The 15,170-nt window shown below is 46.8% G+C and overlaps 1 protein-coding gene and 1 long non-coding RNA gene across 2 annotated transcripts in view; one reads left to right on the forward strand and one right to left on the reverse strand.

Moving 5' to 3' along the window:
- SDC2 (syndecan 2) overlaps positions 1 to 9,913 on the reverse strand; it is a 57,064-nt gene extending 47,151 nt beyond the window's left edge. Inside the window, exon 1 of the mRNA XM_048940036.1 lies at positions 9,742 to 9,913. Coding sequence (XP_048795993.1) covers positions 9,742 to 9,801 — 60 coding nt within the window. The 5' untranslated portion in view covers positions 9,802 to 9,913. The remainder of the gene's footprint in view (positions 1 to 9,741) is intronic.
- Positions 9,914 to 10,267: 354 nt separating this feature from the next.
- Positions 10,268 to 10,972, forward strand: LOC125691093 (uncharacterized). Its single transcript, XR_007375906.1, has 3 exons — positions 10,268 to 10,369; positions 10,451 to 10,541; positions 10,640 to 10,972. It is a non-coding gene; the product is annotated as an uncharacterized LOC125691093 (long non-coding RNA).
- The last annotated feature ends 4,198 nt before the right edge of the window (positions 10,973 to 15,170 follow it).

Genomic DNA, 15,170 nt, shown 5'->3' on the forward strand with positions numbered 1-15,170 from the left:
TCAGCAAAATTAGGTCAGGACTCCTTTGAACAGCTCCACTTGAAGGCTGTGCCAGATTCCAGATCAAATACTTTTTAGTGTGTTAGAACCAACGGCTTAAGAGATGAACTTCTACACTGATGATAATTATTACTAGCGCTGTGCAATGCTGCCTGCCTCTCCACCTGTGGATAATTATAAATAGCCTACATTTTCCAGTCCCTGACATATGCCACCAGATCTACAGCACTTCCAGAAAACATCCTTTGTAACCAATGGTCACACATTTCAAATATGACAACCATGTAACTCCACATAGATTGAGGAATTATGATTTTCCCCACACGTACTCTTAATTAAACACTCTCTGCACTTGCACATACAGTAGGTGATTAGTGTCACAATAATGAGCGATGCTGGGAAGTGCCAAGCTAGATCTCCACATACCCAGCTGCGTGCCATCTCCTGCTCTTAAGGGGCTCAGGGCTATCCCCACTTACAGCAGTCTCCAGTAGCCATGTTGGGAGGGCATAGACCAAAGAACTGCCCTGGACACAAAAATTAGGTATAAATATAATTATACTACCCTTCCTTGCTCATCTTTATAGCTCAACACTGAGGACTGGTAGTGAACGTGTTCAGTTGCCCGTTCATTTCTTGTAAAATTTTAATTATAAATTAATCTCAAATTAACTGCGAGCCCAAAGACTAAAAGCTTCAAGGAATAAAACATGAAATATACACCCAGAGCAGTAACTTTAGAGTCAACTACACCTTCTGTGGAGCCTAACAGTGTAACAAACCCAGTGGTAAGAAAATCTTTAGAAGCTCAGCCTGTTCCTTTTTTTTTTCTTCCTGCTTTTAAATTTCACAGCTCACTGAGCTCACTCTAGCAAGCCCAGCTGTTGGGAGGGTTGTTAAGATACACAGAAACATCCTATTGCTTCCCACTCCGCCCCCGTTAGGTGTCACTATTAATTGCACAGCTGGCACAGCTGCCTGCTCGACCCCTCTAAGGAGGTCTTCCAGTTGTGTGAGCTGCTCTAAGTAACAAGAGAGAGGTTAGCTTTGCCTGTGCATCTACAGAAAGTCGTAGAGAAATCCAAAGGAATCTTCTTGCTATTCCTCTCCTCAGACATTCATCTCTGATCACAAATATGTAAATGCCATGTGAGCTACCCTGCTTTAAAGGAATCATACCAGGTCCAACCACAAGACAGCCACAATCTCCACCATGAAGGATCCTATCTGCTTTTGTTGAAACTGGAAACGTTTATCAGAAGAATTTTTCTCCTCAGTCTTTTGAGGTTCTTCAAGTGAAATACCTTTACATGCTTAAATTAGTTATAAACCCTCAGATTTTACGTAAAACAGCAAGAAGCATATGGCAAAGAAGTAACACTGAGTGTCCTATCTACGTGTTACAGACAGGCGTGATAGATACAATATCATGGCAGTATTAATAAATATTCACAAGGCCGGAAGACTTCTCTAACCTACAGCCAAGATACACGGCTCTCAAAAAAGTTTCAGAAAACCTTCATTGCTATTAAGCTGAACTGGTTTTTCATTTATAACAGCTTTTATGCCACCAAGCAGAAGACCAATTAAAGGTATCCGCCAGAAGAGACCTCTATCAGGATAGCAGGTCACTAACTCCCTGTTAAGTGCAAGAGATACGCTCAGGAAAGCAGCATTAGTGAAATCACAAAATCCCAGACCAGCCAAGGGTAGAATAAGCTTTTCAAGGTTTTGAATCACAGTAAGAACAGGAACAAAAAGGAAAAAGGTCATTTCCCCTTTCTAATGCCCTACAGTAACAAAGCAGACAAGGGATGACATTTCCAGCACAGCAATACTATTAACAGTACCCGACGCTCTTGTGTTAGCTGGAGCTCAGAATTTCTCCCTGCTCAGTGAGGCTCAGCACAGTGTCACAGGCCTCCTCACCCCACAGAAACACTATTTAAGACAGAGCTTGAGCCTCAACAAAGGCACAAGGATCCCTCCCTAACAGTGCCAAACACAGCCCTACTCTTTGACTACACATGGCTGCTTGGGCTGAAAGCAAGGGTAAAGCACTTCCAATATGCAGCAGGAGTGGAAACATTGTCAGTCATCCCCAACCTTAATGTCTATCTCTTCAAGTAACAACTGCACCTGGGCACCCTAAGGAAGTATTTCTATTTAACTAAATAGTGCTATGGTGCCTGTGGGATCTACCTTCCTCACCCTCAAGCCCTGTGCATTCAAATCATTAACCTGCAGTGGGTCTTCCAAGTGTTATTCAACACAGATATGGCTATTAGATTATATCAGTATGTCTTTTTAATACACCCTTGTCTCATCACTCCCCCTGCATCCCTAAGGATGCTCTGTACTGTGCTGTAGAGATAACCACAGCTGCTCCCAGAACAGTATCTCCTGCTTTGCTACAGGATTTTCTCAGCCGCCTGCCATCCACTGCCAAACTCTGGAAACCTCAGCCATAGTTCCACGCAGCAGATAGATGCAACCAGCAAAGCTTTGGTCAAAAGCTAGGAAAAGATGCTCGCCTGACAAATTCAGCCAACCCAAGCTGCAACACAGATGGACAATTTCAGCTGAGTCAGGAGACCACTGGTGCCACAACAGTCCTGGTGTCATCTCCTAGAAAGGACACCTGTGTATTCACTCTCTTAACATTATTGCTGTTTTTCTTTTAAGGACATTCCTCCCCCCCCTCCCCTCCCCATCTCATTCATGCTTCACAAACTTACTCCTGTCCCCTTATCAGGGCTTTGAGGGGAGAGGGAAAGTTTTGCTGCAGAATAAAATCAAGAGAACCTGTTAGTGCTATGGAGGATCAAGTCATACTTATGGAATAATATTTGTCTTACTACAAAATTAAGAAACAAGAGGGAAATAACTAACTAACTAAATATAAAATACATGAAGACCACCTTGTGTTTAAGGCTTTTTTTTTTCCCCCCCTGATAAATAAGGTTAGAGAAACTGCTCTTTCCCAACCTCATACCAGGACAAAAGAATTCTTAAAATTTTGAGGGCAATGTTTTTTGTTGTTTGTTTGACACTTTATGTTCTGCAGGGCATTTGCTTCCTCACACTTGAAAAACATACTGCCTTCCATAATAGAAGTTACACACACACACGTATCACCACAGCTGTTCCATTCAAAAAGTTGTTCTTCAGAGATGGAAAATAATTGAAGAGAACATGACAGGAAAATTGTAAGAAACCCCATCAATGAGAAGAACTTAGGAGATACAAATGGCACCTTAGTAACTTCATTTATATCTCCAGTATTGTTCTGCCATGAAGAGATTTATGAGTCCCACATGCTGCAAATGCTTTACTCACTAATAATCCCATAGTATTAGTCTCCTAACACTGTGTGCTGCCCCAGCAGTTCTTGAGAGCTTCTCACCTTCTCACAATGAGACTTACACAAGCCAGTTGCTAACACAGCCAATTCCCCATGCTCTGTTCACAGACACACCTTCTCCCTGCCACACAAAGCCTCACATTAATGCACTTGCACTGCCACCAGTGGCTTGGTCAAGTACCCAGCATCTGTGGGCTCCCTGCAGTAAGGGGGCATAGCCCCACAGCCAGGGGAGGAATGGGATGTTCTGCATTGCAGGACAACTCAGAATCCTGTTCCTCAGCAACATTATCGTATGCAAATCTTTGCTGCAGGAATTATACTCTATTACTATTTATAGGGCTGAGCCATACCTATTTTTATTTATGCAACATCACAAATTTAAATTCGATGGAAGTTTGATTTTTTGCACGTCCCAGCAATGGTGCATTTCCATTACTTGGAACTAGCTTCACCCTTCCAGTTTGCTTTCCTTGCAGGTTTTCATTTTACGTTATAAGAACACCATCAATGTCACACCTCCATGACTGTATACTTGGATGTGGAACTGCACTCGAAAGTGATTTGAAAAAGGAAAGGCTTTGTGGAGGAGGCTTTCACCTAGTAATCAGTTTAAGTGACGCACTGATTTTGGGATCTCCACATCCAGAGTGAGCAAGGATAATTAACCCAGCAAACGAAGAAGTATCTGCTGAGATATGGTTTAGTAGCTTAGTGGCAGTGATTGGTAATAGGAGGATGGTTGGACTAGATGATCTTGTAGGTCCTTTCCAGCCTTGTGATTCTATGATTTCCATGCCTGTGACTCCATGATTCTAAGAAGTCTTCTGGACAGCTGCTCTCTCCTACAAGATACACCAAACCACTATCAGCCGTCTCCTGCAGACCCCAATACAAAAAGCAAACAGAACTCAGCTTTTAAAGCTGAAAGAGATCCAGAGCACAATGTTTGGCTGGGCACAGCTGCATCCACCAGCTGTTAGTTCCAGCCAGGGTCACCCACAGGGACACAACTGGGATTAATGCAGTTCAGCCTAAAGAAAGAGGAAAGCTTACTTCTACTGAGTTACTGCGGGACATGAACAGGCGTACTGGAGAGGATGTGAGGTGAGGCAGGAGAGATGAAAGGCCTAGTTAGGTTATCAGTTCACTGGCAGCAAGCACATTATGACTCTTCTCTCAAGACATCCTTAGTGTGGAAGCCACTCCAGCCCCACACCCATCTGCCCTCCAAGGAGCCCTGCACCTCCCACACTGCACTGCCTCCTGCAGCTCTGCGAGACCATTCACACTCACACTTCTGAAATACTGTTCAGAAAATAAGGATGGGCTACTTCACACTGCTTTGAAAGGAGACAAGCAACCTCCATCAATGTGGAAGCACCTCCAGAGAAAATTATGCTGTATTACATTTAATCAAGCAGGAGCAACACGTCCGACAACATAATATTTAAATCCAGACAACAGCATTCTGGTTGTTAATCACGGTGGTACTTCTGAACATTTTGATTCAGTTCCTGCACATACCAAAGGCTGTTTGACCTTCAGTAGTCCCTTCATCTTACATTTAATGAGAACATAAACTATGTATTTATCTTCACCCTCACAACTCAATTGCAGAATTTTTATTTGAACTTTCCCAAAAATCTGTTCACTTCTATAACAAAACAATTGAGCTTAGACAGGAGAATTCTGAGGAAGCTGTTCAGATGTAAACTAAGCACAGTGATTTTAGATGTAGCATCCAGCTCAGACTTCAGCTGAGCACAGCTTACACAGCATACACAGCCTATCTACAGACTGGGCCAAGTCTTGCAGACTCCTTAACGCCCTATTAATCATTATTTCACTTTAAATGAGCATCCTACTTGAGACATCGTCAAAAATCATTTGTTTAGCATAAGAGTACTTGTTGCAAATGGCTGTTACACACTATTTCTTCTCCTTCTGCAGTCAGTTTTCCAGCACGTAGAAATACACGTATTTTGTATTTCTGCCCAGATATCTAGTAGGCTTTTGAAAGCATCCCTCAGAGCTGAGCTAATCAAGAAAACAACATACATACGGAGAACTGTCATTACTACAGGGTCAAACACAAATGCAGTTCTTATTCGGGAGATTGCAAATTATATTTCAAATGTGAGCAAGAGAAATCTTGTTCCCAAATCACTGAGTAGTGCCATGTAACCTATGAATAAATTACTAGTCCTGAAGAGATTACAGATAGCAGTTCACTGTCATCATGAACTGCAGATAACCAAACAACAATCCTTTCACAGAACAGCCTAAAGTAAATTTTCTCATGCTTGCTGCAGTGCAAAGTACAGCAACTTGAACGAGGACCAAATTGCTTGCTCATTACTTGTGCATCCTCTCTCAAATGCAGCAACACAGAGGGCATATTTATGCCCTACATTCAAGCAGGGTCTTACACGAGGCCTAGAATAAGCTTTCCATTCTCAAACACAACATTTCTGTTAAAAATCCTGGTCAGTCAGATCTCTTCAGATGACAAAGGAGCACTTTTCCGTAAGTAGACAAGAGTCCTTTGTTCAGCCTCCAAGCCTCACTAAAGCCTGTAATTCTTTGCCATAAGGAAAATGTTTAAACTGGTCAATGGCAAAAGTCAATTTGGTGAGATAATGCAATTAATAAATGCCATCCATATGCCTCGGCTTGACATTTTATAAAGACAACTGGCCACGAAGAGCAGTGCAAACAGAGGGCTCTGCAGGCGGCTGGCTGCTCCTCGGGGAGCTCGTCTGCTGCGTGATGGATGAGCTCTTTGCCAAGCCTGGGGCTCCTGGCCCAAATGCAGCCATGTCCCCTGCAAGGACAGCAGGCAGCTCTCCTCCATCCTCCCTGGAAGGATTAGATCATGACAGCATATTTGAGGTGGGGCTTTACACAGCTTGGACCTCTGCTGGCCAAGCAGTCAGGCCTTCATCTGGTCATCCTAAGATTGCACTTCAGATTATGACCACATAGACTCAGATCCATCAAAACTTCATATAAACCCCAGGTTTGTGGCTCGTTATCTCCAGCCCACCATCTCTACCCCATTAGCTGCAGCAATTGCCACAAACCTACCACAGAGGTATCACCTGCCTAGGAACCACAACCCCAGCACTCAACTTCAAACTGGGAACTATTTGTCCTGACTTGTCCTTGAAGACGCTCATCTTCTTCCCTGATATGGATCTAGAAAAAAATGCAGAGAAAACATCTCTGCACTTCAGGCCCGAATATTAAGTCAATTCCAATGCAGACCTCGGGGCTAAGATATTAAAAAGAGAAACTACCTCAGTGTTTGATCTCGGGTCAAGAATCATCTGTTCTTTAATTTTTAAAAGATAAGCTAACCTGGGAGGGAAACCTATTCCCAGAAAGGTACTCCTGAGAACATCCAGATAAAGGGAGGCTTCCAGCAGCAAGTTGACTGCAGCACGAGAATGGCAAAACCTGAGGGCAGAGGCAGAAGCCGGAGCCCTCCCAAATTTTCAGCACAGAGGGGCTGCTGCAAGGCCCCCAAAACTGAGCCAGGGCAATGGGAGCAGCAGCCAGCAGTGCAGGCTGGCTCCAGGTGCTGCCAGCCACAGGAAACAAGGAATATCTTCCTCGCTTCTGCAGGGAGCAGCAGCCCATATGAGCTAAGGAACAGTGGAAATAAATCAAGACTAAAGAAAAGTTTCCTATCTTTCTTTGGAATTTACTTGGCAATGTAGATTTGAACGCACTTAGGAGAGATGCTCACAGCATGTAAATCTGAAACACCACCCATCTCTTCAGCAGTTTTCTCTCCTCCTGTAATTACCATCTCCAAAACCTAGCTGCATGTTTCAAAACCAAAACAAATATTCACCCTCTCCAGCATGGTATCCATTTTCCAGATTCCAAAAGCAAAGTAATGATTAGAAACAAATGCAGAAATAATTATAGCACCATGCTTCCAAAATACTAAATATTTCTGAAAAATACACAAAAATATTACCCAAGTAATCCTTCAATAGCAGCGTATATGTCAACAAGCCAGTGCTGAGATGCTTACAGAAGGAACAGACAGACCACAGAGTTGATGTCGGTGCTGCAGCGCTGTATTTTACCAAAACCCCCACACACAGTGCTGCAGAGCTGACATGAAGCAAAGTCCCCTAACTCCAGAAACACCACTACAGAAGAGGAGAGCCACGACTGTTCTCCCATTTGTGAGTGCAGCAGGATTACAGTGCCGCACACAGAAACCCGCTCGCCAGCAAGGCTTCCCCACAATCACCTTGGCTTGCGGAGAGGATCAGAGCATCACACAAGCTCTGGAAAACCATTACTCCCACTGATGAGGAGCAGGAAGAAGCAGAAAGGTTTATCAGCCTCGGCAGAATGGGAACTGACAAGGACAGTGAGATACTTGGCACTGCTCTCTGTTGCTATTAAAATCAGCAAGCGCTGACTCCTGCTATCATCAAGACTGAACCCAACCTCATAAAAGACACACCTGACTCACACTTAGAGAGCTGGCCTGTTCTTTCCAGCAGTTTTACATCGCTCTTTTTCCCCCCTCCTACAAGGGCACAAGAAAGAACTTTTTCCACAATTCACCCAAGCCTGGATGAGTCCCAAAGTGCCTCCACGTCTGCTGATGTTACCAGACCCCACTGATACCAAACATATCCCCATGCACAGCAAACAGCCCTGTGAGCCCAGCGCCATTTGCCAGCTCTGATGTGGGTGCTTGCCACCTCCTCCAGCCAGGCACAAAAGGAACAGCTGCCTGGCACCCTCCGCGTCCCAATGCCATCTCCTAATGTCTGCTCATCCTACCAAGCTGACACTGTACGCCAATGCACATCTGCAGCACAAGAGCCAACACCAGGGCACACAGGTATTCAGCTCCCTACTACATTTCCATTACGTTTTTAACATGGCTCTAACATGACTCAAACTGACAGGGACCACCCCAGTAAAGAGCAGGGTTTGGTGGTTACACAAAGCAAACACAGAACACACTTGTTCAAGAATCAAGCAAAGGAAAAGAACTTAGGAGCTAAAACCATTTGACAGTACTCCAAAAGCTTGCAGGGTTGTTGTAAGCATCCGTATAAAACCCCACTTAGGGCCAGGACTGCATTCTGCACAGACAACAGATTTAGCACCCGTCTTTTCCCAGAGACCAGTTTACAAAACTCCTCCTTAAGGGACCACGTAGCCGCCGCCAGAAAGGAAAAAAGGAGGGAGAGAGAAAAGAAAATCCACCTCCCTTTACCTCTCCCATCTGCCCACAACTTTCTGGCAGCACTCAGGGCTCTGCTCAGGGCCGGCAGCACGGCTCTTCCCGCTCCCGCCGCAGGAGCCTGCTCATCCCAAGGCAAAACCATCCAACTTCATACTTAACTAATGACTGTGGCAGTTGCACAGTTACTCCGCCATCAGAGAACTTCATAACAGAAGCATTCCTATGTGAAACTAAAGCATATCGTACCTCATCAGCAAGGGGGAACGTGCTTAGCGGGAACGGGAGTCTGTGCTCGACACAACTCGTTCTTAATTAGCCCTTAAGAAAAGCGTTTTGCAATTGTATCCATCGGAATCACTAACGAAGAGGCGCACCGCACGGAGGGCTGCGACGGGGCTTATTTATACAATAGCCAGGCAACTTCAAAAGCGAACCCGAGTCGGTGACATTATTTAGTTCAGTGGAGCAGCTCATTTTAATTGGATTAAGTTGTCACGGTATTTTAATTTCATACTGAAACCTCCATTTATTACTTCCTAATATTTGCCCAAACGCAGCAACGCGTTCTTTTCTCGCCCTCCGAGAAGCGTCGTCCCGAAGCGCCGCCGGCGAAGCCCGAGCCCTTCCCGAGCCGTCCGCACCGCGGGGCGGGAGCGCTGCAGAGGAGCGGCTTTTCGGGAGGTACAAATCCCGGCAACGGAGTTAATTGCATTAAGCAGAGGTCCCCGCTCAGCGCAGACACTTGTGGCTGGGAGAAGCGTAAACAGAGGCATTATCCCCAGCAGCCCGCAGTCAGCCCGGGCGGGGATGGCAGCCGGGATGGGTGCGCACCCCGCGGGGAACCGGAGGTCTCGGGGGCGTCCCGAGCCGCCTAGCCACGGCCAGTTACTCATTTGGCGCCCTCCGCAGCAGCCCGTCGCTCCACGGGAGCAGATCTATCCTGCCGCCGGGGGGACCCGAACCCACACCTCCTCGGGCAGGGCCGGGGCGTCGAGGTGAACTTGGGGCTGGAGAGGCGCTCCCGCTGCGCCTGCCGGGGAGTATTCTCGGGGGCAGCGCTGCGGACGGAGCCCAGGTGGCCGCCCCCTGTCCCGTTCCGTCCCGTTCCGTCCCGTTCCCCCGCCCCGCCGCTCTCTCGCTCACTCACCGGCTGCCCGGAGGCGCAGGCCACGAAGCTGAGAGTGAGCGCGAGCCACACGCACCGCATTCTTCCCGCGGAGCCGGCGCGGCGGCCGCCTGTGGCCGGGCACAAAGAAGAAAGCGGGGCCGCGGCGCTCGGCAGCGCCCGGGGGCGCGGGGCAGGGCCGCGGGCGCCCTCCGGCCCGTTCCGCTCCGCTGCTGTCGGCGCTCCGCTCCGCGCTGCCCGGCGGCACCACGCTGCGCGGCGCTGGGACTGCCTGACAACTGCTGCTGCTGCTGCTGCTGCTGCTGCTGCTGCTACCGCCGCCTCCTTCTCGGCCGCTCGCTTCTCTCCTTCCTTCCCTCCCGCCCTCCGCCCCGAGTGCGCGGTAGCGGCGGCGCGGCTCCCAGTTAAACCCCGCAGAAATTCCTGCAGGATTACAACACAGATTGGCAGCTCCCCCAGCCAGTGGAAGGAGGCGGCGCGTCTCCGCCGCCGGCTCTCGCCCCTCGCAAATTCAAGCAACTTTCCACCTCCTCCTACCCCCCCTTCCCTCCTCCCCAAAAAAACCTCCGCCCCTCTCTATCCTCCCCTCTCTCGTCCTCCTCCCTAGTGGAAAACATAAGCAGCGAGCGGGGGCTGGCCCCGGGTAGAAGTAGGGACCTGGAAAGCCTCCCTCTGCTGGTTTTTTGTTGTTGTTGTTGTTTAATTTTGTTTTTGTTTTTTTTTTTCCAAGGGAATTCTTCCCTCTGCTGCGTGTTCTCAGCCGCCGGATCGTGCCGTGCTGCCTCTCACATCCTCCCCAGCTACCTAGAATGCAGCATCAGGTGTTGGGAAACGAAAAAGATGAGGCTCATGGAGAGCGGGTGCCAAAATGGCAGCTCATGTTGGGGTGCCTGATTTGTTTTCTGCCTCTTTTTTTCAGACTTTTCTCTGGAGACTGGTAACTTTTAGGAATGGGAGAGTGGCTGTGATTTGTGCCTCATTACATGGAGCCAAAAAGAAAACAAATATTGCAGGAATCTACAGCACCAAAAATGCGCACTTCAGAAGCAAAACCAAGAGGTCTTGCTGTGACTGACCCATGGTGTTTATTATGTGGGGAAAATAATAGTATTGCAGAGCTTAGGAGCATCTTTCTGATTCAGGCGCCCATGCCAGCGTGTTTCCACTGCCAAGTGTGTCCATATGTTACATCAGTCATTGGACACAGGAAGGTGAAATATATTGCCTCTTGGTTATGAACCCATGATTCAATTCAGAGCTTGTGTTTGTAGCCTGAGTGAGGTGGTCACCATGACTGTAATGATCGCTCTTCTTTTAGACAAGCCCATCCCATTCAGAGGACCCCAAGGAAGCAATAAGCACGGGGATCCCAGTGCAGGTGTTTCTCCATGCCCATTGCCTTGCCTGTATTGGCCTTTGAGTGGTGCTGAGATCCTATCTGCCTCCAGGCCCTGTGGTTGCTTTCCTATCAAAACAGAAGAACAAAACCAAATGTGGTTAATTAAGCACATGCAGTCTCTGTTGCCTTCCCAGCCTCTCCCAGACAAAGGCACCCCACACATGCCTGTGTGATACGGCTGTGTGCTGGGGAGCAGCAGGACTTGTGTCCCCATGGGGCAGGTGGCCATGCCCTGTGTGTTCCCACTGCCAAGAACATGATACTTCTCAGCAGCACTGGCCATGCTATTTCCAGACCCACCTCCCAGACATGCCGTGTCATTGATTTTTAGGCTGCATTCACCTCTGAAATCTCAGCAGATTTTCAATGGTCTGCTCCTGGCAGGCGTCATGCACAAACAGGTTGTTTAATAGATTCCTTCTCCTTCAAAAGCCGTTGCAAATATTTAGGACCAGCTCTGTGTATTCTCTTCTTTGACGGGTGGTTGGATTGCAACCTAACAAACTGAGGAACTGTTGCAGCATGACTTGATGAGAGAAGCTGAAGTACAGGGAGGCAAAGGGAGGAAAACTCAGGTTGGTCCAAACCTGCAGGACCTCATGGGGTCCTACAGGCACCCTATCTGCAGGGTTGGCAGATGTAGAGAAGCCGCAGCTTGCCCAGTGTCAAAGCAGGAACCAGAAATAGCACTCCCTGGGCTGGCAGATTCCTTAATAGCATGAAACCAGAGCATTTGAAACAAGTAACATAAAAGGCAGCATCCTAACGCTTGTCAAACACCAAGGGGTAGGTGATTTACTACAGAAGAGATTTTTTTTAGCTTTCAGACCTTGCAGGCATGTCTTTAATAAATAAACCTAGCTCACCTTTTTTTTTTTTTTTTTTTTTTTTTTCCTTGTTACAATCTGTGATTATCAGGGATTTACGTACTCAGTAGACTACATCAAAGACAAAATGTAATCCATGTCAGCTAAAGGAAGGTGTTCCTCAGGCAAAGACAGCAGTGCCAAATGGGCTCTGCATGGACAGCGAGGGTCCACATAGGTGTGCCAATGAAAGACTCGGAGAGGAGGCTTGCAACACCTGCAAAGACCCACACACAGCCTCAAGTGCAGGGGAATATCCTGTGATGCCATGCACAGTGCTGGGTCCATGTACCGATACTAGAAGGAGCAGGGCTGAAGGCCAGAAGTTGGACAGATAGTTTGGACACATAGAAATGAACATGGGAAGAAAGGAAGGGAAACAGGGAAAGAGAAAGGAAAAAATGGAAGGATAACCCCCCTGTAGTTCACAGGAATAAGAAACAGTTGCATTGAGACCAGTTGTTGCCTCCCCATAGTCTGCAGCCCCATGGAAAATGGCTGTGATAATATAGCTCAAGGGCCATGGCACCTGCTCCTCTTGTCACCCTGTGTTTGTAGAGATAGAGGCAAGTGGGAGGCCCAGCATGAAGCTGAAACAAAATGTTTTTAACCCAAAGGAATGATGTAATAAGGACTACAGTGAGAAGGTAGCTAGTGAGATCCCTGTGTTTGTGCAGCCCAAAGCTGAGGGGAGGCCCGATGGCGGCTGCAGCTCCTCACAGGGAGCGGAGGGGCAGCGCTGAGCTCTGCTCCGTCTGACAGCGACAGGGCCCGAGGACACTTTTAGTGGGATGTACCCTCGGCTTACTGGCGTTTTAGGTAAGAGTTGTGGCTGGAAAGAGGTGGGAGCTGTGCAAAAAGCAGTCTAGAAAAATCTTGGGAAGACCTCAAGCTATGGCTACCGAGTCATGGGTAGGAAGAAGTGTGGTTAACAAGTTCCCAAGCGCTTCCCGAGCCTCCATTTCTGCATGACTGTGTCCTCCAGGATGTGCCCCACTAGAGGTAAGGTGAGAGAGCTGCCTGTGGAGGAGAGCTCCTCATAGTGCAGTTTCTTGTTAACATTTGCCCAGTAAACAAAGCTTGGCCCAGTGAGGTGAAAACCCCGCACTGTGGTGAGGAGAGGGTGAGGTGATATTGGCTGGAGCCAGCCTGTGTGGTATGAATGATTTGTTTCTGGGCTGGGACAGTCTTGGCATCATGTTCAAAGGTCAGAAGAGGTGACAAATGTTCCCAAGTAACTTATTCAAAGAGGGAGCCAAACCTGTGAAAAGGAATAAATGAGACATATAAAACAGAGCGGGTGATGCTGAACCTGTTTGATCCTATGCCCGCAGCAATCTGAAATGAAATTGTTGAAATTCATCAGTGGGACAGGCCAGTGTGAGATTAATACATCCCCAAAATACCAAATTTTATGCTTCTAATTTTACAACAATAAAACCGCCCAACTCTTCTATGAAAATGTCTCACCAAATATTTGCAAGTGCAGTCATGTTGATTTCCATATTATAACCTGAATTCAGGGATGTGGTAGAGTGGGACTGTTGTTTGTGGGCCCATTTGAAGAGCAGTCTTTTGAATCTCAGGAGAGGTGGCAATAGTTTTGGTAACATGCCATTGAATGTTCTTTTCTGCATCAGCGCTTAACACTGAAATGTACAAACAGGCAACCTTCTCCAACAGGCTCTTGTTCCAAGGGTACCTCTTCTAAGCATCTTCAAACTGCCTGGGGACATCTTTGTTTCTCTTTGATTCAAAGGCTTTTCTGTTGTGCAGCTTCTGAATCGCAGACAGATGCTGGGTATTTATTTCTTATTCTATTTATTTTGGTGAGATACAAAATACAAAATGTGTATGCATGGAACCGGGCCCTCCCTGATAGCATGGTAGGAACTAAGGCCACTGCTGAGTATCCAGCACTTGTTGTGTCTGCTGTGGGTGGGCAGGGGCTGTGCGCAAGGACTGCGTGCTGCGTTTTGTACAAACACTGTAGAAGGTATGAACATGGCCTGCAACTGAGCCATGCAGCAACCAAAAACTTTCAACAAGCCTAACTTTTTTGTTTCATTTTTTGTGCAAAACAAGAGTGTTAAGAATGGAAGAGAATGGTGAAGGCCAGGAGTTCCTTCCCTCCATACGAAAATAAAAAAAAAAAAGGTAGAAAAATGCTGGCATTCTCATCGGAGCACAAGCAACAATCTTGTAGGAGATGATGGGTAGAGTATAAGCAAGCCAAGAGCAGCCTGGTTTGTATTCACTGTTTTGGAACTAGTGGTAGTGGGTACAAAGAGATGCACAGATGAACACAGGCATTGGGGTTTTGCTGCAGGAAGACCAGCACTGGGAAGGCAAAGGCTTCAGGTGAGGCAGGCAGGATATTATCTCCTGTGTGATGGGGAGGATGTTAACGGGTTTTCTGGAAGATTTACATTCAGGATGTTCTGACACCCCTGTAGAGGGTGACACCCGAACTAGCCATTCATCCTGATTCAAAGGTGACCTGGTCAGGTTTTAATACTTAGATTTGGCCGCACTCCTGGAATATGTCTAAGTCCCTGATGTTCACAGACAGATGCTGTGAATTTTCTGAATTTTCTGTTTAAAAACAGAAAACATGTGCCTCAAGTACTGGCTGCTATGGAGGAGGGATGCCTACCAAACAACAAGAGCAAAGCAACTGGTACAATACTGACAGTGAGGGTCTCCGCAAAGTAGGCGTCTTTGACACAAAATGTTAATTTCCTAACCTTGGGTCTGGATGTTCACTGCTGTAAAGACTTCAGTGTCAGCCTGTGCTGGCCTCCTGAAAAGGTTAAAATTCGCCATTCTGCCATTCTAGCCAAGGCTATTATGCTTTCTATTTTATTAGCACAAAAAGTACCTTTAAAATTGAAGAGATAATTCTTTATCTCTCTTCCATTTAGAGCCATGGCTCAATATTTCCTTGAGAAATTTGCATACTTGGAAGCATCTCCTACATGACAATCCCTGCAAATGAAATGCATTGTTGATTTAGTTTATTATCCCAGAAGATCATATCATGGTTAAGGTTTGTATGTGGTACATCAGGAGAAAAATATAGAAGGGTTGAATTGGAGTAGATTTAAATTCTGCCAGGTATATTGCTGAAGTTAATGAAAGTCAGTTAGACATACATTTGGCTGCCATTGCTAACTGAATAATCC

Source organism: Lagopus muta, chromosome 3, assembly GCF_023343835.1.
Source record: "Lagopus muta isolate bLagMut1 chromosome 3, bLagMut1 primary, whole genome shotgun sequence".
In the NCBI taxonomy this organism is placed as follows: Eukaryota; Metazoa; Chordata; class Aves; order Galliformes; family Phasianidae; genus Lagopus; species Lagopus muta.